The sequence below is a fragment of the Ostrinia furnacalis genome, unplaced genomic scaffold, assembly GCF_004193835.3.
Source record: "Ostrinia furnacalis isolate ACB-3 unplaced genomic scaffold, ASM419383v2 OfSCF7316, whole genome shotgun sequence".
Classification (NCBI taxonomy): Eukaryota; Metazoa; Arthropoda; class Insecta; order Lepidoptera; family Crambidae; genus Ostrinia; species Ostrinia furnacalis.
Genome location: NW_021137555.1, coordinates 364,749 through 391,409, shown reverse-complemented (window position 1 = coordinate 391,409; position 26,661 = coordinate 364,749). Strand labels below are relative to the sequence as shown.

General features: G+C 36.0%; 2 protein-coding genes across 2 annotated transcripts in view; one reads left to right on the top strand and one right to left on the bottom strand.

Moving 5' to 3' along the window:
* Brms1 (breast cancer metastasis-suppressor 1-like protein) overlaps positions 1-26,661 on the bottom strand; it is a 123,654-nt gene that overhangs the window by 15,984 nt on the left and 81,009 nt on the right. The gene's annotated exons all lie outside the window — the stretch shown is intronic.
* Positions 17,011-21,677, top strand: LOC114363847 (uncharacterized). The gene is made up of 2 exons (XM_028319695.1): positions 17,011-17,365; positions 20,629-21,677. The coding sequence occupies exons 1-2, from the start codon at positions 17,061-17,063 to the stop codon at positions 21,557-21,559; spliced, it is 1,236 nt and encodes a 411-aa protein (XP_028175496.1). The 5' UTR covers positions 17,011-17,060; the 3' UTR covers positions 21,560-21,677.

Here is a 26,661-nt window from a genome sequence, read left to right as displayed (position 1 = left end):
GTCAGCAAACTACTATATGACCCTTATGTTGCAGGTGTCCCGTGTTTTGTTACTTATTTTGTTTGTTAACCAACATTCTGACGGGACTCTGATCTAACCCTCTCGCTTAACCCGAAGCTTTTTCTCTCTTTCTCAAACCTTCTATTCTATTTCTCCTTGGCCCGGTTTCCGAATTGCGATTTTTTATGTTTAATTTATGTAGGAGAGAGAAAAATTGGGTATTTGAAAACATTTACCAATAATTCAATGTCACTACTTCTATAAAATAACATTATTTTAGCCCTAAAAACTCAATTACTTTTCAATCAACTGTAAATGTATATTAGTTGCATTAAAATTAATATTCACTTCATTGGCAAAATAATGACGTCATCGGCTTGTATCACCATAAAAATCTATGAGAGAATTTGTGTTACGACAGCATGGTGGTGGCTCATGGTATCAAATAATCTATTGTAACATCGAAACCGGTTACAGCGATAGGTACTACTCCAGTATTCTAAAACAGCTGTAATATCCGTATTAACAAAAATCACTAGGCTAGTTGCCTAAAAAAATTTTTTTAGTCCGTAATGTTTAATATCAAAAAATATTGGACACGTATATTTTTATTTGTCAATCTAACAAATAATTACATAGTTATGGTGCGTTGAAGTTGCGCACGACGTCACAACGTGCGGCATTTTTAAGCAAGCGTTGACGTCACGGGCCTCTTCTTATGAACTTTGGGGCGTTTTATCTCTTTAAATTTTCATTAGTTTGAAAAAGTGAAAAATACGTGTAGAGTATTTTTTGATAAGTTAACTGACGGACTAATTAAAACTCTTGCTTTTCAACATCCCCATTCCCGTGGACGCACAGGGTGACACACGAACCAATCACAGAGCTCTATTCAACGCTGTGCATTCAATTTGCTGCTTCACTTATACAAGCATCGTTTGTGAATACGGTCGTATAAATATAAACTAAGTATAATTCACAGCCAACAAACAAATTAAGACAAGCAAGAGCACAGAGCTAGATGATCATTGACTGGTGCCGTGACGTAAGTGTGACATCCCGTGCACCGTGTCACGGACTGTAATTGAAACGTGAGAGGAAACAACGGAAAAAAAAACAAATACAAGTACCAAGTAGTATTTATACGTATGTTTATGTTTCAGTGACAGACAGGGTGAGTTTCAGAACTTATTAATAATTTATTATGGAAGGACGGACAGATGTGTATACGTTTTTTACATTATTAATAATTACAAGTAATATTAAATTAAGAAGTGATTACTGAAAATATAGGTCAAGATATTTCTGTTTCAATTTGGTGTATTATTCCTGAAATGTAGTAGGTACCTATGTATATTAATCGTAATTAATAAATATTGATTAAAAATAACAAAATAAAAATCAGCAAGATGATAAATCGTAGCATAATTTAGTAGCATATGCTACGAAAGTGCTACGAAATATTTTGTGGACATATATCATAATTATATTACATATTCAAAATTATACCCGAAATAAAATAAAAAAATCTCATCATAATCTTTCTAGTGATCACACAATACAGGGTGGAAACGTTAAGTGATCTCACTCGATTATTTCTAAACTATACAAGATATCGAAAAACTGATTACTGATTCTGAAAGTGCTTTACAAGCTCTTTCAAACGGTGTCAATAATAGGTTACAGAATAAACTGGATCTATCCGAAAATTCAATGTTTCCAGCTTCCATAGATTTAGTAAAACCACATAATATTAAAAACTACATAAGATATTCAAAAACTGGTTACTGATCCTGAAAGTGGTCCACGAGCTCTATCCAACGGCACTAATAATTGGTTACAAAATAAACTGGATCCATTCGAAAATTCAATGTTTCCAGCTTCCATACATTTAATACAGCCACAGGAATGGCACTCATGTCTTGTTAATATTATAGCAAGTAAAGCCTAAAACCAATGTTTTCCAAGAATAATTTTAAATAAGAATGCAATTTACGAGTTCATTTTAAGTGTTTATTATTTAATTAAAAAAAAAACATACTTTTGTTATTGTTTGGCTGGCATACATTTAGTATGGAGGCTGAAAACATTACATTTTCGGATGGATCCAGTTAATTCTGTAACCTAATATTGGTACCGTTGGATAGAGCTTGTGAAGCACCTTCAGGATCAGTAATCAGTTTTTCGATAACTTGTATAGTTTAGAAATAATCGAATGAGATCACTTAACGTTTCCACCCTGTATAGTGAGCTTTATTAAATCGACTGTTTGTTCACTAATACACTTCAAAAGAGTTATGTTTTGTCATATAAATATAAATATTATGCATAAAAATATGAACCCTTATGTATATGCATGTCCATTTTTCGTAGCACAAAATAGCTACGAGACTACGAGCTACGAGGCCGCGGCGCCAAAAGTGTAATTTATGACCGAAGGTCTGGCTAAACGGTTTCTGACGCATACAATCCAATCTAAGTTTTACCCGACTGCAGAAGAGAGGGGAATGTGTTATGAAAAAAAATGTTTTTATGTGTTTTTTGAGAAATTGTGCACATTTATGCAATTATGTATTTTTGTTGTGTAAAATTTTGAAACGCATTAAAATTACGTTCGTTTATAAGTTTATGCTTCTCTTATTAGTAAAAGAGGTACGGCCAGATATTTGCGTTTGTGGCGTTGATGATAATGATGATGATCAAGATCAAGAAGTTTCTTTTTTGTAAATGACTCCGCGGTTTTGCTTCAAAACTTAAAAATATGAACAATTAAAAAGAAATCGGTTACGTGTGTTCATCAAATTCAGTATTTTTGTGTCTTACGTTAAAAAAATGCTTAATTTTCGAAGTTAGGTGACGTTTTTGTTCTTTAAACCTAAAAAAAATAAAAATATACAGGGTGTTAGGTAAATGGGTATTTAATATGAGCCGACACTAGCCCATGTTAACATGGTCATATAAATGGTATGGTGAAGTCAGAAATTTAATATCAAATTTAATATAATTTTCATACAAAATTAATTTTATAAAATCCGATTTGTATGAAAATTAAAATAATTAAAATGAAGATATCAATTTCCTGACTTCACCATACCATTTATAAAATATGACCATGTTAACATGGGCTAATGTCGGCTCATAATTATACCCATTTACCTAACACTCTGTATAGGTTTATGTTTTTTAGACGTCAATAATGTTATCATCGTCATCAATTCAACCACAGGACCTCCATTGCAAAACATAAACCTCCCCAATCTGTGTAATAGGATATTAACCTAAAATAAGAGGCGTTTCTGTTGTTTATTAGGATCATACTCGTAAAAGGTCTATTGTAGCAGAGAACCATGATCTGTTTCTCAAAAGATGTTTATTTAAATCTAAATCAAAAACAGCCATAATTCAAGACCTAATCTTTAGTTCTGAAAAATCTAAAGGTTAAACGGCTTACGGTGTTCAATATACATACATTATACATAGCATAGTTATTATTTTCTAACGTCAGTAAGTACATGCCGGATCGATCCATCGAGTGCGCATGCCTGTGACGTCCAATGCAGATATTTCACGTACATAGCGACGGGGTACGTACTCAGAGACTAATAAAAGGACCCTGGGAAATGGACAGAGAGCTTAGTGTGAGTTTACATCAAACGGTTGTCACTAGCAAGCGCGTTAAAAAAATATATGAGGATTTTAGTTCTTGAAAGTTTCCGCTAGGGGCGCTGTACAATCCGTCATACATTTAATGTCACTTTTTTACGCAGTTGACATCGAATACGTTTGACGTAAACTCACACTACGCCCCCAGTACGACAAGCACAGATTAAGGCTTGAGATTTAATTCTTCAATACGCAATTAGGCTAGCTAAAGCTCAAGCTACAAATAAATAAATATCGTCCTGAAACTGCGTTAAGGAAAGCTCCTATCTTGAAATGACACTTAAAACTCAATTCAAACTAATTCAAAGTCTCCAATCGATAGTATTTTCAGTACTCTTTAATCCTATCGCGCAGGTCTGAGTTGTCTTTACTTACAGTTTTGATACTTATTACTAGCATGATTCCTTTTCAACTGTCAATGTACTAATTTTATAACTATCAAATGCCTTGAAGGCAAAAAATATATCTCTACTTGAAGAGTAGCTACAATGATTCTGCCTAAATAACAAAACCTTTCTGCCTAGTTACATAGTCCGGCCCTGGATGGCGTGGTACATAGCCGTCGATACGCAGTACACAGGAGTGCGAAGTAAATAGTTTCGACCGCCCGTCCGTCGTTCCCATTTTGATCCAGGTCCAGGTTTTACCGGTAGTAAAAAGTAAAATGTAGGCCTATTTGGGTAACATGGAAAAGAATTTTGATGCTAAGATGTATTACTAGGAGTATTACTAACTTTCTTTTCATAAGATCGAATAACGAACGTGTTGCAATATCGCAAGTTGAAAAATATTTCGTATCGACCTGTTACGATCAAGTATTGTAGTTGGTTATGTATTGAATCTTTTTGTGTAGAAAACCACTAAAATGGTAGCATTTGTTCGTCTTGTAGTAATTTTCCTGATACTTTAATACTTTAACAGATTTTATTACGAGGTCACGAGGCATGGGTTCATAAGGCTGTGGCATTGATTAAATTTTTTGCGGTGCCGTTATTGTTAAGGTGATGTTTTTCCAACTTCCTTTAGTTTTTATTTCTTGTTACTGTAAATCTTTTCTTTAGCAGTGTTGACTTTGTGTACGATACGGCTTTTATGTTTCGATCTTTAGAATGTAGAATCTGATAGAAAAAAAGCATTTTGTATAGAAAGTAAAATAAGGCTAGTGGTGCATGAAGTACGTTTAACTGACTCGTGTTATTTTCTACAGTAACATTACACTGTAGGATCGGTTAGTTAACATCGTTATTGTTTATAAACAGTTGCATCAGATCATGAATAATTAAGACTGAGGGGCGGAATAACAATAGTTATAAGTCTAGCGCCTAACTGAGAGCCTGAGGTATGGGTACCATGAGTTTACGTTAGGTGTGCTCGCTAGCGACTGCGTAAAAAAATGACATTAAACGTATGACATATTGTGCAGCGCCCCTAGTGGCTACTCTCAAGAAATAAAATCTTCATAGATTTTTTTGACGTACTCGCTAGCGAGCACACCTAACTTGAACTCATGGTAAGCACACTGAAGTCTCGCTGACGTTTGACGTAACAAAAATACCATCCCGTGCCGCTCCCATAACTTAGGCTGGTTTTAGTGTCACGCGGACTGTCAGTGCGGATCTGTATGAACTGCTAGGGAGCGGAGCGGTTCCTCCGGACCGCATTACTCTAAATAATGACTCCCGCGCCGCCGCCGCCGCCGCCCCGCTGCCCGCTAAGTTCGAGGCTGAGGCCTTAACTCTAAAACGCTCCCTAGAAGTTCATACAGATTGGCCGTGCGGAGCGGGTCCGCACCAGACGGTCCGCGTGACACTAAAACCAGCCTTAGTTTAACGCTAGACCTATAAATACCTACTATTACGTGTTAGTTACAATGGCAAAAACAAACGTGTCATGGTCACTAGACACTCAAACTTTCTTTGCAAATTACAAACTGAATGCTAAACAAAGAGGAGTAGAAGGTTAAGCAAGGTTTTAACACTAAAAGTAAGTTTTTAAATTTAAAAATTAAGGTATTATTTTTTCCTGTTTTATTTGTGTTACAATACAAATTAAATTATAGACTAAGGATCTTCATATTAATTTATACTGAAGAATACATTGAAATATCTATGATTGCTTTGAATTTTGATTTAATTAGGTACTTAGTAACTTAGTATGCTAATAACGACATTATTATTAGTTTTGATCGACATAATATGATGGTTTAGTCTCAGAATGTCCAATTTGCAAAATGTCAAGTGGTAGCAAAAGTCAAAGTCTCTTTTGCGACTTAAATTGGACGTTTTGCGACTTTGACATTTTGCAAATTGGACATTCTGAGACTAAAGGATGATGATACCATTGCCATTGTGATACTTTATTTAAGTGTGCAGTATAGACGAATACGGTACATGTGAGTTTGTTCAATTGTAATTCAAAAAGTTGGCTTGGCTCGCGTCATAATATGCAAAGTTTGATTCGATATTGTTTCAGAAATGAGTTTGAGCGGAGTGACGTATTTCCACACTGTCACCCGTATTCACAAACGATGCTTGCTAACTGACGCAGCAAATCAAACGCACAGCGTTAAATAGAGCTCTGTGATTGGTTCGCGTGTGACCCTGTGCGTACACGCGCTCTGTGAGACCTCATAGTACTGTTTGTGAATACGGGCGTTTATTCATCAGTTATTCATTAGATCCACCTGCTTATAGTCGGAATTTAAAAGAAGGTTAATAGACCACAGAGTTTGTCCAGCTCTGGGCTTGTGTTGGTTGTGTTGTGTAACATTACACTTCAAATCGGCTTATTCCTAAAGGGTCCACGACATCAAAAATAAAAAGCATTTTCTATAAAAAATTTAAATTTTCTGGACCTGGTGGGAAATAAGAACAATAGATTCGTGGACCCTTCAAATCGATATATCATATCGGTATCACTTTTATAATTCTGTGTGTTTCGTTGAATCTAAAATCAAGACATCGTAATGTCTAGACTCTAGACTAGAGCTTATTGGTTTGCTAGCGCCCCCTATAAATTAATAATCACATCAGTTTCCTAATCTAATCAATTCCCTACTTTAAACTAAGCTCCGCTAGCCTACAAATGTTATTCTGAACCACTTATTCAGTAGGTACTTATAAACTTTGCTTTTTTATCTTAAGCTATATTAGCTGTAATTAAAAGTGATTTTTCTGATCAAACAAAGCTTCGCTAGAGCTTTCTTATTAAGCTCATAGCGAGAGTCATGTATAATACACTGGTCATCATAAAAATCGACCCACCCGCGACAAGCACTTTCAAACGTATGCATCCCCACTTCCCACCATTATTACTATACTATATTACCATTTAAAAGCCTAGTTCTAAACTTCATTTCATTAAAGGAAAGGTTTTTACCCCAAAAATGTGTCTGTAGAAGAATCCAGAGTCACTTCTTAAAAAAATAGGTAGTTACGCTTGAGCCAACTTTTATGGCTATAAAACTGTTAAGTTGGGATTAATCGCTATCCATCTGTTAAAAAGGACACGTGAGATCATTATTTGGTTTTATAACCATAAATCTAATTGATCCCAGAAGTGAGCTCAAAGTGAGGTCTTTTATCAAGTTTTTCAAGTCACATTTATTGTATATGTTAATCGTTTATTAGGAAATTAAATGTGTTTTTCTTTAAGGATATTTATTGGGCTTTCAAATAACACCAATATTGTTGGGGCACCATGATTGTGTTAGTAGAAACGAGTTTTCTTGTAAAACGTAGGTGGGCCGATTTTTGTGATGACCAGTGTATATCGCCGATGTATGTATACATTTACGTATGTATTATAACGTTAATATAGCAATAAACCAGGGCACGTTACGTTCTATTTCGAATTCAATATGCGCGAACAAACACTATTTATAGTATTTCACGTGGGAGCGGCTTACTTTGTACGAAGAGGAAAATACACATGCGTGGGTTCCAACGAACTAAATACACCTAATTGTAATAAATAGGACGTCCAATTTAATCAGGAATACATATAGCACGAAATTGGAATACATGCCTAAAGTAATCGTTCGTTCTGTCAAATGACGTCCACTGCTGGACAAAGGCCTCCCCCATGGCTTTCCATATCGACCGGACCTGCGCTGCCCGCATCCAGGATCTTCCCGCGGCCTTCACCAGATCGTCGGTCCACCTAGTAGGAGGCCTGCCCACGCTACGTCTTCCGGCCCTCGACTGTTTACCAATTTGTGTACAGTTCAAGTACAACAGCTCATTAGGCTATTTTTAGGGTTCCGTACCTCAAAAGGAAAAAACGGAACCCTTATAGGATCACTTTGTTGTCCGTCCGTCCGTCTGTCAAGACCCTTTTTCTCAGGAACGCGTGGAGGTATGAAGCTGAAAGGACATCATCCACGTTTCATATATTTTTGGTCCAAAATCAAAAGTGCCGGCCAACAAAAAAAAGTGCTGTATTCTGACAGAATACGTCTGCCTTAGCATTTGTTACTATGGCACCAAAGCCGTAGCTCCACTGTGCGTCGAGTATTTGAGATCTAAAAGTCATCGACTATTCATACATTTTTTGTTTAAAATCAAAAGTGTCGGCCAATAAAAAAAAAGTGCTGTATTCTGACAGAATACGTCCGCCTTAGCATTTGTTACTATGGCACCAAAGCTTAGGGTTCCGTACCTCAAAAGGAAAAAACGGAACCCTTATAGGATCACTTTGTTGTCCGTCCGTCCGTCTGTCAAGACCCTTTTTCTCAGGAACGCGTGGAGGTATGAAGCTGAAATTTATATCAATTACTCAGGTCTACTGTCCCTTGAAGCTGTGAAAAAATCAAACTTCTAAGCCAACGTAATCAAAAGATACAGCCGTTTATGCCGCAAATTTTCGACACTTGCAAGGGAATCAAAACCTACAGGGTGCTTCCCGTGAACTCAGAATCTTGAAATTTGGTACGAAGCAACGTCTTATAGCATAGATAAAGGAAAAATTACGAAAACCATAAATTTTTAGTTACATCACATAATATATTTTTTTTTAATAATTTTAAACTTACTACCCATTTCCTCATAAACGCGTAGAGGTATTAAATTGAAATTCATACCAAATACTCAGGTCTATAATACCTTTAAGCTGTAACAAAATCAAACTTCTATGTTAACGCAATCAAAAGAAACAGCAATTTAAGCTGCATATTTTGAAACTCGCAAGTACTCGCAAGGGAATCAAAACCTAAAGGGTACTTCCAGTCGACCTAGAATCTTGAAATTTGGCATGAAGCAACGTTTTATAGCACACATAAAGGAAAAATTCCGAAAACCTTAAATTTTTAGTTACATTACAAAATATATATTTTTTTAATAAATATAAACTTATTACTTTTTTCCTCATGAACGCGTAGAGCTATCATAGGAAATCATCTGTACCGTCTCTATCTTTCTGTTTTAATCATGTAGGTCGATAAAAACTGAAAGCCTAGTCTGAAAACCTATGTTTTAAAGCGGGTTACAAAACAGAATGGCCTGTTTTAACGTGTTGCTTTACACTTTACAGAATGTGACACTTTACCGAAGTCGTAACACGGACAAGTTAATTAATGCATAATTCATGTCTGCGTTGGATTACGTTGGATCTAGTTAATCTAGTCTCCGAATGCATATTAATTTAGGTATAATTCACTTGAGCGAGTCGGGACTAACTTTAAGTTGAGCTTAACTTTCGCGCTGGCTTAACTGAGCTATCTAGATTTCAGTTAAGATTAAGATGATGCTTAATCCTATAAAATGTATTAAGATAAATTATAATACCAATCTAAAGTGATACGAGCTTGAAGGCTTACCAAAAAGATATCACAATATTTTACGTCGAAACATTCAAATTACGGCAAAATAGAAACAATACAGCACTATTAAGTAATATGAAGTAAATTAAAGCAAACTTTCGTAGAATAACGTTACTTTCAAATATTTAAACAAAATTCTTAATTATCATGTTATAATTGTGTACGATTTGTCAACTCTGTGAAAAAGTCAATTTTAAAGCCGTCAATTAATAGTCGTTGAAATCTTGAACCATGACTACCCATGACTGTAGTGCTGTGTACAATGTAGATAATAAAACAATTCCAAAAACCTGGTAAGCTATGTTTATTATGAAATATTCATCAGGAGTTTGAAATCTGTACCTAAGCTCCTGCCTACCTAGAAACAAACTAATGACTGCCAATAGGTACTCAGATTATATGAGATCAACTTCCCGTGTTTTCAGCGCACGTAAATTTTTAAAGATTTATTTTTATAGTTTTGCGGACTGCTGAGAATATGAATTTAGATTTTATAGCCATGTTACGGTAAAGTGATAAATGTGAAAATTATGAATAATCGCCGGTTATTATGAATAATTACCGCATGATTTGGTAAATGTGATTAATATGAGGTCATTTAAGTGTGTATAAAACTAAATAGGCGGCTTAGGGGTGACCCAAGGGCCACCCCCGCCGCACCCTAACCTATTTTTCACTTTAAATCAAAACATTATGTTATGGGCATCACAGAAAAATAATATTATGCAAGAAACATTCCAAACTCATTATGCCAAATTATATTTATATATGATATCAAAACGTTCAAAAGTTTGGTTGTACACGAGCACGTACACAAGATGTTGCTCTCTTTTATTAAATTTGTTACCTACTAAGGTTGAATTATAAAATAATCACTGGTAAATGTGATTAATTTATCACTTTTACCGCGACTGACGGTAATTATTCACAATAACCGGTTATCCCAACTAATCCCAACTAATATTATAAATGCGAAAGTAACTCTGTCTGTCTGTCTGTCTGTTACGCTTTCCCGCTTAAACCTCGCAACCGATTTTGATGAAATTTGGCATAGAGATAGTTTGAGTCCCGGGAAAGAACATAGGATAGTTTTTATCCCGGTTTTTGAAACAGGGACGCGCGCGATAAAGTTTTTCTGTGACAGACAAAATTCCACGCGGGCGAAGCCGCGGGCGGAAAGCTAGTTATTAATAATTTTCAATTTACCATATTAACCGTAACAGCCATACTGAAAATATTTTAGTAACTTCCTTTGCACTCAAAACAATGCAATTTGGAGTAAATATAACTTCTGTGTTTGTCGTTATTTATTTTAAGAAAATAATTAAATAATTCACTGAACACGTCTACTTATTTTGCCCACATTTACACGGTGTTAGGTAAATGGGTATATGAGCCGACACTAGCCCATGTTAACATGGGTATATAAATGGTATGGTGAAGTCAGAAATTTGATATCATCATTTAATTTTTTTTAATTGTCATGCAAAATAAATTTTATAAAATCCGATTTGTATGAAAATTTAAATAATTAAAATGAAGATATAAATTTTCTGACTTCACCATACCATGTATATGCCCATGTTAACATGGACTAGTGTCGGCTCATACCATTTACCTAACACCCTGTATATGCAATCATGTGCAAAAGAGACTTATAGAATAAATCCTATAGTAATAATAGTCCAGTCAATAAAGCATTATAGATGGAAAACCGTGGAACACAATTTTTTACTTCGGGACTTTATTTAGACTAGTTAGGAGGTGAACATAGCAAAAGTCCCCGCCCTTAGCCCTTGAGCCGCCGGAGAGAGGGGAGTTAAAGGTACCACTTTTCGGTTTTTCGCTTAATCCTCAGAAACTATGCGTCCTAGTGACATGACTACTATGAACCAAAAAAAGCTTATTCAATTTTATACAGGTGAAATAATCAAGTTTTTCTATATCTTGTATAGTTTTCGCGGCATCTGCTCTAGAAGGTCTGTAAAATTAGAAATTTTGTTTTTGTCTTACATGTTCCCATCATTAGAAAATCGACTAAATCAACATTGAGCTAATATTCTAGACATGCGGGAGTATGTTAAGCCTAGTTCCAGGGAGGGGACTGCACCGTGCGTATATTTAGACGAACCACTTGGAGCCACTTTTGACTCCTCATCACTCAAAAAGTACTGTGCATTAACACTTCAAATTTGGCTCATCTGTTGAGACTTGCAAGATAAACATCAGCTTCAAATTTCATAAACATACCTCAAACGGTTCTTTAGGTATTGACGTCCAAAAATCTACATGGCTGACCTTTATGACCAAATTCTAACCACTTCCAGATGAACTTGAAGGTTCAAATTTGGCATCCAGATAGGTAGTTGTGTAAATACAAAGGAACAAATAAAAAATCAGTAAATTTTAATATTTCACAGGTGATAGATAGATTTTAGTGCCCTAAATGTCGATTTTTGAACGTCAATACCTAAATAACCGTTTGAGGTATATTTATGAAATTTGAAGCTGATGTTTATCTTGCAAGTCTCAACACATGAGCCAAATTTGAAGTGTTAATGCACAGTACTTTTTGAGTGATGAGGAGTCAAAAGTGGCTCCAAGTGGTTCGTCTAAATATACGCACGGTGCAGTCCCCTCCCTGGAACTAGGCTTAACATGCTCCCGCATGTCTAGAATATTAGCTCAATGTTGATATAGTCGATTTTCTCCTGATGGGAACATGTAAGAAAAAAATAAAATTTACAATATTACAGACCTTCTAGAGCAGATGCCGCGAAAACTATACAAGATATAGAAAAACTTGACTATCTCACCTGTAGAAAATTGAATAAGCTTTTTTTGGTTCATAGTAGTCATGTCACTAGGGCGTATAGTTTCCGAGGATTAAGCGAAAAACCGAAAAGTGGTACCTTTAAACCCCCCTCTCCCCGCCGGCTTAAGGGCTAAGGGCGGGGACTTTTGCTATGTTCACCACCTAACTAGTCTAAATAAAGTCCCGAGATCAGAAATTGTGTTCCATGGATTTCTCTCTACACCGTCGTTAAAGCATTCATTGACTGGACTATAAATATTTGTAATAGGTAATAAAACGTGAAAGCCTGTTCCTTCCTAATTCCTATACGTTTCGTAGGAAAACTGACATGCATCAAACTGCTCTCTGAACGTAGGTACCTACAAGAATTTGGAAACTGACACCATATTAATTTTATGTAGGTACTTCTGTTAAGCCAAAAATATTTATCCAAATAAGTATCTATACAGTGTTCTTATTACACATGCCATTTTGATACCTAGGTATCAGAATTGGCATTCTTTGCTGCATAGTCTAAGCATATTACGTAAACAGTGACCTGCGATGAAAGCGATTTGCCAGTCCGGTTGATTTATGGAGCGAATGCAAGAACGGTAAACTACGATTCAGATATTCTAATATCTGTGGTGCGATTGTGTAAGGCAATCGTATTCATTTGACAGTTCATAACGTACGTTATGATGTGTCAAACGGCTAATTCTAATTGTGTACGGAGTTCATAAAACGATAACGATTTGATCGTTAATTTATACGCTGATTCGATACTGAATAGGTAGCTTCCATTTGTTAACCGACTTAAAAAGGAGGAGGTTTTTAATTCGGTTGGTACGTTTTTTATATTTTATTTATTTATTTGGTATCTCGCTTATAATTATTGTTATATTGGACCGAAAATTAGGCCTCGTTATTGTCAGAATGTTCATTTATTTATACATAAACTATGCTGCTGCACTGGAATCTTGGACTATTGGTTACGGTTGAGTTTAAAGCTTTATAAAACATTCGCTAATCAAAGCGACCTTTCAATTTTATTTTGTTTTTCAAACATTTGTTTCGTGCTTGTGGCACACTATGATGAAATTCGAATAGTGTCCGGTGCCTTGAATCAGTCGCTTTCTGACATGTCCCGATAATAACGGTTCATACAGGATAGGTGAATGTTTTATTGACATTCTATCTGTAATGCACATTATACGATTTGACATTGATTTGAAATTAATTATCCAGGTAACTTGAAAGAAAGACCTACAGAAGACATCAAACGAGAGTATTTCCACTTAAACACACCGCAAACAGAGATTTTGACAGCTCATAAAAAAGGGTTTTGTCAAATTCGTCTCGTCACACTTTCGGAGTTTCATAAAATTTGTCATAAACGCTAATACAACCTCAATTTGAGATGACTATCAAGTACCTAACGTCACAGGAGTCACAGGCTCACAGGTACCTAACAGCATTTACGAGTACGTATGCTGTACCTGTGACGAGTCTTATTTGTGGCAAATTGTTATCAACCCATTAAAAGTATCTTAATAGGCTAGTGCATTGGTTCCCAAACTTATTTGAGACGCGCCCCCTTTCGACCATACAAAAAATTCTGCGCTCCTCCTCCAGTCAAGATTATTGTTTATTGCTCGTATCGAGCAGTCTGGAATGCATTCTCTCAGCGTTCGCAGGTTTTTTATAATTAAGTAGGTACACAGATGGCCTGCGCCCCCCTTTAAAGGTCTTTGCGCCTCCCCTGGAGAGCGCAACCCCCACTTTGGGAACCAATGGGCTTATGGAAACCAGTTTCCCATTGTTTGGCAGTTATGGGGCCGCAACTGTTGGAGTTACCAACACGTCCCTACACCATGTTCCCACTTACACAGGATATGCGCAGCGGAACAGAGTACTTGTCCAATTAACGTCATTGCCTAATTAGTTGTGTTAGCGTTTAATAAATCTGGAATGTGAATGTGTTAGAGTAATAGAAATTAAGTCTAAATAGACTCAGAAATTCTTAACATCCTCCAACTCAGCGTTGCCAGTTTTTTTTTTCGCCAAGTCGGGACTTTGGTACTTTTTGAGTGAAAATAGCGGGATTCTTCCGTCAGAAGCGGGACATAGTAAAAAAACGTATATAATCAAAGGTTTTCAAATATTTATCTTTTTATTTGACTTAAAATTACTTTACGTGACATTAGATAGCAAAAGTAGCCATAGAAAATGTATTTTAACAAAAAAATTATATTTTAAATCAGATTTACTTTATCGTTAAATTCGTCTTAAGAATAAAAAAAGAAAAAAGTGTAATTTTTTAGAATAATATGGCGTTTCAAACAATAGTCTGGTGAAGTGAGTGTCTCTCTCCGAAAAGCTGGACCGAGCCTGTCCCGCGCGGGACATTTAAATTTGATTTAAAAATCGGGACGTCCCGCCAAAATCGGGACGTCTGGCAACGCTGGCTCCAACTATACTTTCGACTGCAGTGGGCAAGCTAGTTTTATTCAATAAAATACTTAAATATTTAAGGGGGGCTTCTATACAGCAAATATTACGTGTTGCAATTTTCTACTCGATATTATTAAGAGCGTTTACGCCGTTTGGCGCAAAAATAGTACTTTTTCAACTCGTTACAATCATTAACCAGTTACATTACAAATATGTTATAGGCATAAATAATTAGGCAATTTTGTCGTCTAAATAGTTAGTTGAGAAAATATTTCGATTAGTATTATAGTATTTAAGAGTTCTATCAAGATAAGTCCACATAGATTTTCAAATTTCCACTTTAGCGTCAGTTTACAAGCTGAAATTTTCATAAAAATACTGTGAAAACGATATAACAAACATTTATATAGCATAGATCCTAAGGCAAATAGTTAGTTGAGAAAATTCTTAGATTTAAGCATTTTACAATAAGAAATCACAAATTCAAAGAACGTGAAATACCCAAAAATCAAAGTGATTTTTACACCATTATTCTTCTTTAATTCAACATAAAAATAGCTTAATATAATAAAATAACATCTTCTTTAAAATATTTACTTTGAAACGATATATGGGTCATTCCACCGGCCAAGAAAATCACGTGTCCGGGGCCAAAAAGTACCCGAATATGATAATATTTTAGTAACAAATATTTTTATCTAATAGTATAACTTTGGTTCTTGTTGTTAAACCACAGAGATAGTTAATAATAGTTAATTAAGTAATTTAAAAAAAATCGTAAGTCGTCAAAAATTGATTACCACGACGTGTCCTCGCTCCCGATTTCAGAACAAATTTGCTCGTATAAATTAATCCGTTATTATTACCGCTTTCAATGCTTATGTAATCGATTACTGATTAAATAAACATTGATAAATTAAATACGATATAACTATATCACTAAAAGGTTTTGTAAAATAACTTCAAACGACGAACTTTTGGAACGCTGCCACGAAATACCGATCGTTCAGCAGAATAAACGCTGCAAGTGGAACTGGATCGGCCACACTCTCCGAAGGGACCCCGATCACATCCCCAAGCAGGCTCTAGATTGGAACCCCCAGGGAAAATGCAAACGTGGTCGCGCCAAAAAAACATAGCGGCGCACTGTTAAGACTTGGAGCGAGATCAAAGACGAAGCTCAAGACCGAATGCGATGGAGGACTGTTGTGGACGCCTTCTGTCCCATATAGGAGACATAGGACATTGAGTCACTAATATTATAATATGTATAATGTATATGTATGTTTTTTACTCTTTTACGCAACAACTTTAACAGATTTTGTTGAAACTTTACAATATTGTCGTTTATACATCAAAATAACAAATGGCTAGTTATAATAACATTTATTTTACCATAACTTAAAAAAAAACCTTAGAAAATAAAATATTTTGTTTTATTTTTGATTACTCTGACTCCCAACTTTGATTACCCCGACCATGAAAATTTTGATGTCGCATAACTTTTTATTCCTGCTTGCTACAGATGGGCCAATATAAAAAATATGCTCGTAATAATGTCTATTTTGAAATGTATTACCTAAACTTACTCTAAATTCAAAAATAAAAAAGGTCGGGGTAATCAACAAAATAATCCAGATCCGGAGAATGACCGATATAATCATTGTTATTGTTTTGCTATAAACATTTGAAAACTATTAAAAAAAACGCCGCGCGCGAATCATTTCCAATGATGCCCCTTGAAACGCCGCGCTTCGCGTAAACGCTCTTAAAACATAAACAGGTGAACCCTTAAATATTCACATAATATTTAGTTGCATATCTATTTTAAAAATGAATAATAAAATAAAATAAAAATTTATGGACATAAAAATACAACTCCCAACTCCCATACAACAACAGAGTCTCACGGAACCCTTCGTGAGCGAATCCGACTCGCACTTGGCCGGTTGTCTATTTGCCGTCTACTTTTGACCGAGTCTGCTAGTCGTTTCTAGGATTGACTAGGCGAAGCCCGAAACAGATTATTTTAGTTTCGACGTTTGACTGAACAGTTTAGGCCCTTCTAGGTTTGACTTAGTCAAAGACCGAAATAAGAATTCACTTCGGGGTTTGCCTGAAGGCCTTGGTCAAACCTAGGATAGACCAGTCATTCCGCGAAGAGACTGCATGCATATCGACCTTGACTATGACATATACGCGGACTACGCAGCAAGTGGCGGGGTAGGTGCGGGCGAGTGGGGAGAGGAACCGAGGAGCCGCCATTTTGTGTTTGCACCAGTGTGCCGCAGTGTTGAGCGAAAGCGGCCGTGCGTTCGTAAAATCAGCAAAATGGCCCTTTCAAAATATGCCATTTTTTTAGCCGATTCAAGTCCATTTTTCGCACAAGATATACTAGAGAATACTAGAAACAGAGAACCAACTGAGCCTCACACCGACGCCAACAGACTCAGGTTGCCGGAGGGATATTATGAAAATATACGGAAGTCTAAAAATAAATTTATTGGGTATACAGGAGTGAGCATAAAGGTATTCGACTACATACTGGGCCAGCTGGATCATCGTTTAAGATGCGACAATCCTAACCGACTGATATATGCAACAGAACCCCAGGAAAAGCTATTTCTGACTTTGAGGTATGTTTTTTATCATATTATTTTTAAATGAAAAAAAAAAATGAAAAACTTAACTAAAGCCTATTTGTAATGTGATGTAGGTATGTGTTACAGTCAAAACTCATTAATCGGTCAAAACCACTTTTCAAAAACAGTCAAAAGTGGTTTTAACTGATGCCCTTGGTCAATATTACTTTTGACTGAAATTTCTAGTCAAAAGTGATTTTGCCCAAGGGCGTTAGTCAAAAACCACTTTAAAGTCCAAAACATGTTTGGCCCGATTAAAAATTTTACCTATCAGACAAAATGGCAATGCCAGATTTTGTAGGGAAGGTGGCGTCTTTTTTTTTTCGCGCGGCCATCGACCAAACTTTGTTTTTTGATTACAAAATAGTGTAATAAACCAAACTTACTATGACATGTATACCTCTAAACTCAGTCTGAACTGAGTTACGAGCGTTAGAAGTTTGATGAATTACATACTAGATTTGCTTTTTGCGCGCAAGTTTTGTAATAAATTGCAACAAAATATTCCGCTATTTTTTTATTGCGCTGATTCTACTCTACACTGATGTCTGGAGCCTTTAATGGATGGTATCAATGATATTATCTAAAAACAAAAACAGGTATGTTATAAGCGCTCGCGCTGTGAATACTCAAATACGTCCCAATTGGGACGTCTTGTGTTTAGTCTTCGTGTGGCCTGCGTCGTCGCGCAATCGCGTGCGTACCACACCGTAAGTTCCTGTGTTCTTACCAAAATAAATAAAAAATGCCATCGTGTGTGTTTCGAAAGTGTACCAATTATGACTCTAAAGTAAACAAAATACAAGGGATCTCTTACCACATGTGATTATGCAAAATTATTTAGTACTAGCTTTCCGCCCGCGGCTTCGCCCGCGTGGAATTTTGTCTGTCACAGAAAAACTTTATCGCGCGCGTCCCTGTTTCAAAAACCGGGATAAAAACTATCCTATGTTCTTTCCCGGGACTCAAACTATCTCTATGCCAAATTTCATCAAAATCGGTTGCGAGGTTTAAGCGGGAAAGCGTAACAGACAGACAGACAGACAGAGTTACTTTCGCATTTATAATATTATAGTTGGGATTTATATTTTCAATTATTTATGCATACAATCAAGACGCCATGCGCCATGTTCAAGTTAAGAAAGAGAAAGCGATCTTGTTTTGACGTTAGAGCGATAAGGATGCGTGCGCTGCGGACATACTCGTAGATTAGTTAGTGCAGAATCGTTAAAACTATAGATAGCTATCTCTTTCATTTTGCGTGCTATTTCGTATCTTTTGTTTCACTTATCAGTTACATTTGTCAATGTGTGCAATTTGGAATAGCTCGGCACGGATTAAAATCGTAATTTCTATGAACGTAACATATCTATAGTTCTATAATATCATTGGATGGTATTGTTTGTTTACACATACAATGTCACTATTTTGTAGCAATTTCATACAAAACATGCGCGCAAAAAGCAAATCTAGTATGTAAAATCTAAGTGCTTGTTCACGTTGACTCGCGGGCGCGGTGGCGGGCGCGGTGACGAAATATCAAACATATGTAGTGATTCCAAGTGTTCACGTACGAAACGCAGGTGCGGTCTAACTAGCGGGCAAGCTAGCGACTGGTGCGCGCGGAGCGCTAACTAGCTTTCCGCCCGCGGCTTCGCCCGCGTGGAATTTTGTCTGTCACAGAAAAACTTTATCGCGCGCGTCCCTGTTTCAAAAACCGGGATAAAAACTATCCTATGTTCTTTCCCGGGACTCAAACTATCTCTATGCCAAATTTCATCAAAATCGGTTGCGAGGTTTAAGCGGGAAAGCGTAACAGACAGACAGACAGACAGAGTTACTTTCGCATTTATAATATTATAGTTGGGATTTATATTTTCAATTATTTATGCATACAATCAAGACGCCATGCGCCATGTTCAAGTTAAGAAAGAGAAAGCGATCTTGTTTTGACGTTAGAGCGATAAGGATGCGTGCGCTGCGGACATACTCGTAGATTAGTTAGTGCAGAATCGTTAAAACTATAGATAGCTATCTCTTTCATTTTGCGTGCTATTTCGTATCTTTTGTTTCACTTATCAGTTACATTTGTCAATGTGTGCAATTTGGAATAGCTCGGCACGGATTAAAATCGTAATTTCTATGAACGTAACATATCTATAGTTCTATAATATCATTGGATGGTATTGTTTGTTTACACATACAATGTCACTATTTTGTAGCAATTTCATACAAAACATGCGCGCAAAAAGCAAATCTAGTATGTAAAATCTAAGTGCTTGTTCACGTTGACTCGCGGGCGCGGTGGCGGGCGCGGTGACGAAATATCAAACATATGTAGTGATTCCAAGTGTTCACGTACGAAACGCAGGTGCGGTCTAACTAGCGGGCAAGCTAGCGACTGGTGCGCGCGGAGCGCTCGCGGTAATTTCAACGGGTGAAGATGTTTATGTGTGTTCATGTCAAACTAGCGGCGGCGCGCGCGTTTCACTCGCGACGTCAGGTAAGTTCAACCAGTTTGAACTTGTCGCTAGAAACGATAGTACGTCACACTCGCGCGAACGCCTGGTGGTTAATGTGAACACGAGCTCGCAACGTTTCCCGCGCCCGCACCCGCCCCCGCGCCCGCGCGTACCTACGTGAACAAGCACTAATGCTCGTAACTCAGTTCAGACTGAGTTTAGAGGTATACATGTCATAGTAAGTTTGGTTTATTACACTAGTTCAAAAAACAAGGTTTGGTCGATGGCCGCGCGAAAAAAAAAGACGCCAATTTCCGGCATTGTCTTTTATACAAAGTAATAATGATTAGTGAAAAGTAAAATCAGGAAATCATCAAAAACGTATTATAAGACAATTTTAAAGCGTAACGTTTATATGATTTGTGCATAATAAAATGATGATGATGAGATGACACCTACCGTAGTACCTATCTAAAGTGTGTGTGATCAATTTGTATGCACAAATTACATAAACGTTACACTTTTTAAATGGTTTTATTGTATAACATTTACATTTTTGATGATTTCCAATTAATTTTCACTAATGATAACACTTTTTTATGAATTTTGATTGGTAGGATTTTAAATCAGGCGAAACAACTTTTGACTGATTTTTGCAGTCAAGTGGTTTTGACCGAACTTTGAACTAAGTGAGACTTACAAGCGATACCAGCTAGCGTAGCATAGCGAAACACATCAATTTGTTCATGTTTATAATACTAATGTCCGTATTTGTGATAATTTTTTTTATTTCAGGCACCTATTCACTGGGATTTCACTCTATACATTAGCACCTATTCACCATGTATGTTCTTCTTCGGCTAACAACATTATGTATGAAACATGCAACGCCATAAATGACATATTGCGACCGCTGCATATGCCGAGACCTACCAAAGATCGATTGAAATTAGTAGCTGAACAATATTGGCAGAAGTTTAAATTTCCCAATTGTGTAGGAGTAATTGATGAACGAATTCTTAAGGGGAAAAAAAAATTACCACGTAACCCTAAGCCTCACTTAAAAAAACATGCATCGTATGCAGTTCACGCCATAGTAGACGCAAATTATAAGTTCTTAGCAGTAGATGTCATCGGTAGGGAAAACATCAAAGAAGAAACGTTCTGCGGTTCAGATTTAAACCGACAATTACGAGACAAGGAATTTGAATTCCCCCCTCCACAAAAGTTGCCTAATTCGAATAAGATTTTGCCATATGTAATCATAGGACACCGAAATTACCCTTTGAGGCCTTACCTGTTACGCCCGTTTTTAACGAGCAACCATACTGTAGAAATGAAAAAATTTAATAAACTACTATTGAAAACAAAAAAAACCATCGATTATGCATTCCGAATTTGGTTCAATAAATGGAGGAACTATTTGAACCAAGAGCAGGTAAAAACTACTTTAAACACCAAACTTGTTGTTGAAACATTATGTGTTTTACACAATGTGGTTCGCGACATTGATGGAAATGATGATATTCATTACAAAAGAGCTATGAAAACGCCTATCAAAGTAAATATAAGAGATATAAAAAAATATAAAAAGAATAATCGAACACAATCACATGCACAGGCCACTCGTGACTCCTTTCTGGAATACATAGCAACTATACCATTGCAAGAAGAAGAACAGCACGAGTCAAACTTGGAAATATCGACTACCTCAGATGAGGATTGAACCCGTCGTCGTGGGATTGCTTTTTGTCAAGATTTAAATCAGCATCATAGCAAAAATCCTGATACTATATTACTGTCTGATTATTTTCAAAAATAAAGATTTTCTTACTGTGAAATAATGTTTGTGTTGTTTTTATTAATTGTCCATGTTACGGTACCTAATCACTAATCAGTATTCATAATTACGGAAAGTCGAGGTAAAAGTAATAAATTAATAATAAATTTTACATTCAATTTTATCAGTGCTTATAAGTGAATAATAATCCCATCAAAAACAATAGATACTTGTCAAAAAAACCAAGTCTCGCAACTCAGTTGTTCTACGGTAAAAAGTTGTGAGATCCATGTAATACCAAGTCCAGGCCAGGAAATCTTTAACGTTTTACATAAATATATTGACTTGGCCATCGCATGAAAACAAGTGTAAATCAAATTATTTAGGCGCAGCCGCGGGCGAAAAGCTAGCATGCATCATATAAATAGGGAATCCCATTAATATTTGGAACATGAATAGTGTTTCAAATTTTAATAAGGTTCCCATTTATTTTTTAATCATTTACCAGTAGATGTCATATTTCTTTTTAGATGTCGGAAGTAAAGAAAAATCCTAAAGTGAAAAGCAAAGACTATGTGACGATGTGACTGTGCATGTAACCATGTGCACAGTCGAATTCTTTAGAATTCAGCGGAAACTTAAACAAATATGGCCAACTGACATTAAAACATTTTTAATCTGTGCACTAGTGAGGCGACAAAACTTCTCGTTAATCGCGAATTGAAATTATTGTAGTACTTACGTTTCAAAGATTGATTTCAAACTTGTTTTATCGTGAGAATAAAGTTGGTTTCACGGGCTTGTGAAGTAAGTAGTGTGTATGATTTATGAACACGTAAGTGATAATGGTGTAATTGTATATGAAAGTGTTTGTTTACATTTCTGCTGGATTCAAAAAAATCAAGGTAAAGTAACTTATACTTTTGAATATGTAGGTATTTGCAACTAATATTATGTTACCTACCTACTGGGCAAATAATTTTGGGTCTTATTTTATTACTTTTACGGATGAGACTAGTGAATTATGAATAACTGCTAGCTAAACGTAATAAAAGCTTATAATTAATCTCAGTTTTATATTCACGTTTACCAGATTGAGACATATTAATGATGATAGATATTATTTTAATTTTATTAATAATTTTCAATTCATCATAATTACAGTAACATCCATAATTCCATACGAATTTTTAGATTAATTAAGCCTAGATAGATAGTCAGTGCACTAAAAGTGAGGCAACTTTTAGTGAGCCGGAACGGCTTCTCGTTAACGTCCCTACACCATAAAGTTTATTAAAATTTTAATAAGACTTACACCACAACTTACACCATGTCCACACTTGGAGTAGTTGGAGTAGGCGCACACCGTTGATTTTTCGTCGGCCGATAGTTTGGTCGGGCTTTTGATCAGTAGGTATGGGCATGTATGGGAGTGCGCACACTACGCTGATTCGATTTGGCCGATTCTTCATACAATTTGAAATCGGGCACAACTATCGGCCAACTAAAATCAACGGTGTGCGCCTACTCTTACACAGGATAATAATATGCGCAGCTGAACAGTCCTTGTCCAATTAACGTCATTGCCTAATTAGTTGTGTCAGCGTTTAATAAATCTGGAATGTGAATAGAGTAATTAGAAATTAAGTCTAAATAGACTCAGAAATTCTTAACATCCTCCAACTATACTTTCGACTGCAGTGTGCAAGCTAGTTTTATTTTTAACTAACAACCCACCCCAGCTTTGTACGGGTGCGTGTAATGTTATGCATCTGAAGTCTTTAGTTTCCTCTTGAATCATTCTAAGTATCAATAAATTGATGAAAACTGCACAAAAATCCGTAGTTTAAATAAAAGACTTAGGCTGGGTTGTACCATCTTACTTAGACTGTAACAAACGTCAAAAGTCTGTCAAACTCCATACAAAAATCACCGGTTATCGTTATAGTTACGGTCAAAGTTTGGTGGTGCAACTCAGCCTTAAGCTCGCATATAGCGATAGTGAAATTCATTCATACTATGAAAAGAATATGTTTACTAGATTTTTTTACAGCCGTTTGGTTCCGGCAGACTAGAATAGGACCACTTCATATCTCTTTCATATCCTCCATTTTCCTCTGCAATTAGAGATGCTCGGGCACCTGCAGTGTAGGCGAAATGATCTGATGATGGTTATTATAAGTAGCTAGTTAAACATATAGAGTGATAACGGGACTATTCCCACCCCACCACTGCAATTCCTGTGTAGCCAGGATCGCTTGACCGCCTATAAAAACCCAACTAGTGAAGGTAAAGTTTGTCCCGGGGGAAATTTAAACTGCCATTGGACCCGCAACGAAATTAATCAGAAGAACATAGGAGTTCGAATAAACAATGAATGATAAGTGAATGTGACCCACGTTGAAAGCGATTTGCCAGGCTGGCTGATTTGTGGAGCGAATGCACGAACGGTGCAACCTACAAAACGCGGAATTCTAACTGTACCTACAATGCGCGCGCGCCGCCTAGGCAGGCAGCAGGCACTATACATTTTCTGGGTGGATTGCTTCATTTTTAAACTTAAATAAAAGGAAAATTTCTATAGAAAACTATCGTCATAATTTGTGCAGAACACAGCCTTTATTTATTTTCATATTGGCCGATTGGCAGCGGCCTGAATTCAGCGCCTTCCTGCAACATTTTAATCTGTGGCCGCCGCGACATAGAAAACAATTAACATCTTACTATAATATTAGCTTTTTACTAGCTCCCTCGTTGTAGACAATAAAATGCGAGTTTGTGAGGATGTCTTTTTATTACTATTTCACGCAAAAACTACTGAACGGATTTTGATGGAACTTTACAGCAAATGTTTATTAATCAGAATAACAAATGGCATTTAGTTCGTCTTACGTACTGCGTTAATGCATTAAGTTAAAAAAAACATAAAGGCTATAATTTACGGCAATTGTTTAACGATATTCACTTAATTACCATCTATTGTACCGTGTCTGTAAGTATACAGGGTGGAATTTTGTAATGCCACCTGGAAGGAAAGTACTCTTAATATTGTAGATAGAATTTTTTTCTCAACGAAAACATTCCTTTATTTTTGAAAAGAAATAGAACTGCATTCAAAGATTTCCAAAAATTTGCTTGCCACACCCGGGAATCGAACCAACTAAAATCTGTTAAAAATTACACCCTGTATTTTTATTGCATCGATCGTTAGGGTCATAAGGATGAAATCTCTCTAACAAACTTGATAAATCAAATTAAAGGAAATCCATAAAATCTTAAATTATTTTAATCATGTACAGAAAATTGTATGGTAAGATAGTGAATTTTTGAAAAAAATTCGAAAATCTATGAATGCAGTTCTCTTTCTTTTCAAAAATAAAGGAATGTTTTCTTTCAGTAAAATTTTCTATCTGCAGTATTGAGAGTACTTTCCCTCCAGGTGGCATTACAAAATTCCACCCTGTATACATTATTTGATTCACGCAAAAACTACTGAACGGATTTTGATGGAAATGGCCTAAATGCCATTTCGTCTTATGTACTGCATTAATGCATTATGTTAAAAAAAAATAATCATAAAGGCTATAATTTACGGCAATAGTATAACGATATTCACTTAATTAGGTACCTACCATCTATTGTACCGTGTCTGTAAGTAAATACATTATTTGATTTAATTTAAAACGATAAAATGTTAAGTAAGTCGATCTTTCTGTGACAAACTGAACATAACGCGCACGAAGCCGCGGGCAAAAGCTAGTAATACTATAGGTACTACAAGTGTAAATACTCATAGACATAGAGTCATTGTTGATATACCTACGTAAGAAAGAATCGAATCAATAGCCTCCGGGCTTAGAAGTAAGTTCTGTAACCACTGGACTACAGATGCGTTTAAAATAGCCATAATATTATTATACCTACTACTTGTATGAAAAAGCGATAGCATTTTTGTATCAAAGTTTGCTTAACTATAAAATAAATGGTCTTACTCTTTAGACACTTAATGTAGATTGTAGCTAGATAGGTACCTATTATGAAGAAATTGAATGCTGATATTCGTCTCGTCTATTGAAATACAACAAAACACAAGCTTTAAGTTGTAGGTACCTATTTTGAATCGAACTTTGATATGTCGCGTCGCCTAAACTAACTACGATCACTTGAAATAAATTAAATAAAAACATAATTACTGTTTGGTTTCCAAACTGCTTTAATTTAGTGCAATTCTTTGCAGGTTTCTATTTAAGTTTGTTAAAAATTTTAAATGTCATTTCACGGTAGTTATTAATTTAACAAAAACAGAAGGACCAGGAAGGTACAGTCGTATGCAAGTTTATGACAAGCTGTAATAATAATCACAAAGACCTACTTAGTTACCTACACAATAGTAATGTACATAAGATAACAATATGGTTCCTAAACTTAATTTACATTGAAAAAAATCATTTAGGGTCCCTACTTTGCATTTGATTTTTACCAAATCAAAGCGTTAATGGAACTAAGCAGTATTTGTACACGATGAAATACTACCCAAACATACGTATGCATTTGAATTGATTGATACCTATAAATTCATATACAGAATAAAGCGTCGATGACAATTTCCCTTGGCGGAATTCGAACTCATGACCGCAACTAGTCATTATCATTCGCTGTAGACTGTAGAATGCGAAAAGCACGGTGGCCGTCATTTATGTTACAAATTTTATGGAAAACTACTAAGTAAACAATATTTTAGAACGTCGGCATAAGTAGGTATTGTAAGGGCTGATTTTTCAAACGTCGGATAACTTTATCTCAAGAATAAAATTAACATGTTGACACATTTCCCATACAGAAACTGTCAATAGGCCAATTTTATTCTTCAGTTATTCGTTATAAGTTATGATTGTAAAATCTACCCTAAGCCTAGGCGCAGACCATCGACTTTTAGTTGGCCGATAATTGGGTCGGGCTGTTATAAGTAATATCACAGTAATATGGAGATAATTCTAAGAAAGTGCGCACAATACACCGATTGATTGTTCATACAAATTAGAATCGGG

What these genes read in the sequence shown, in the direction of transcription:
- LOC114363847 (XM_028319695.1), top strand. Translation starts at nt 17,061, where the DNA reads ATGGCCCTTTCAAAATATGCCATTTTTTTAGCCGATTCAAGTCCATTT. An exon ending in AAGCTATTTCTGACTTTGAG is followed by an intron (nt 17,366 to 20,628) that starts GTATGTTTTTTA and finishes TTTTTATTTCAG; the next exon opens with GCACCTATTCACTGGGATTT.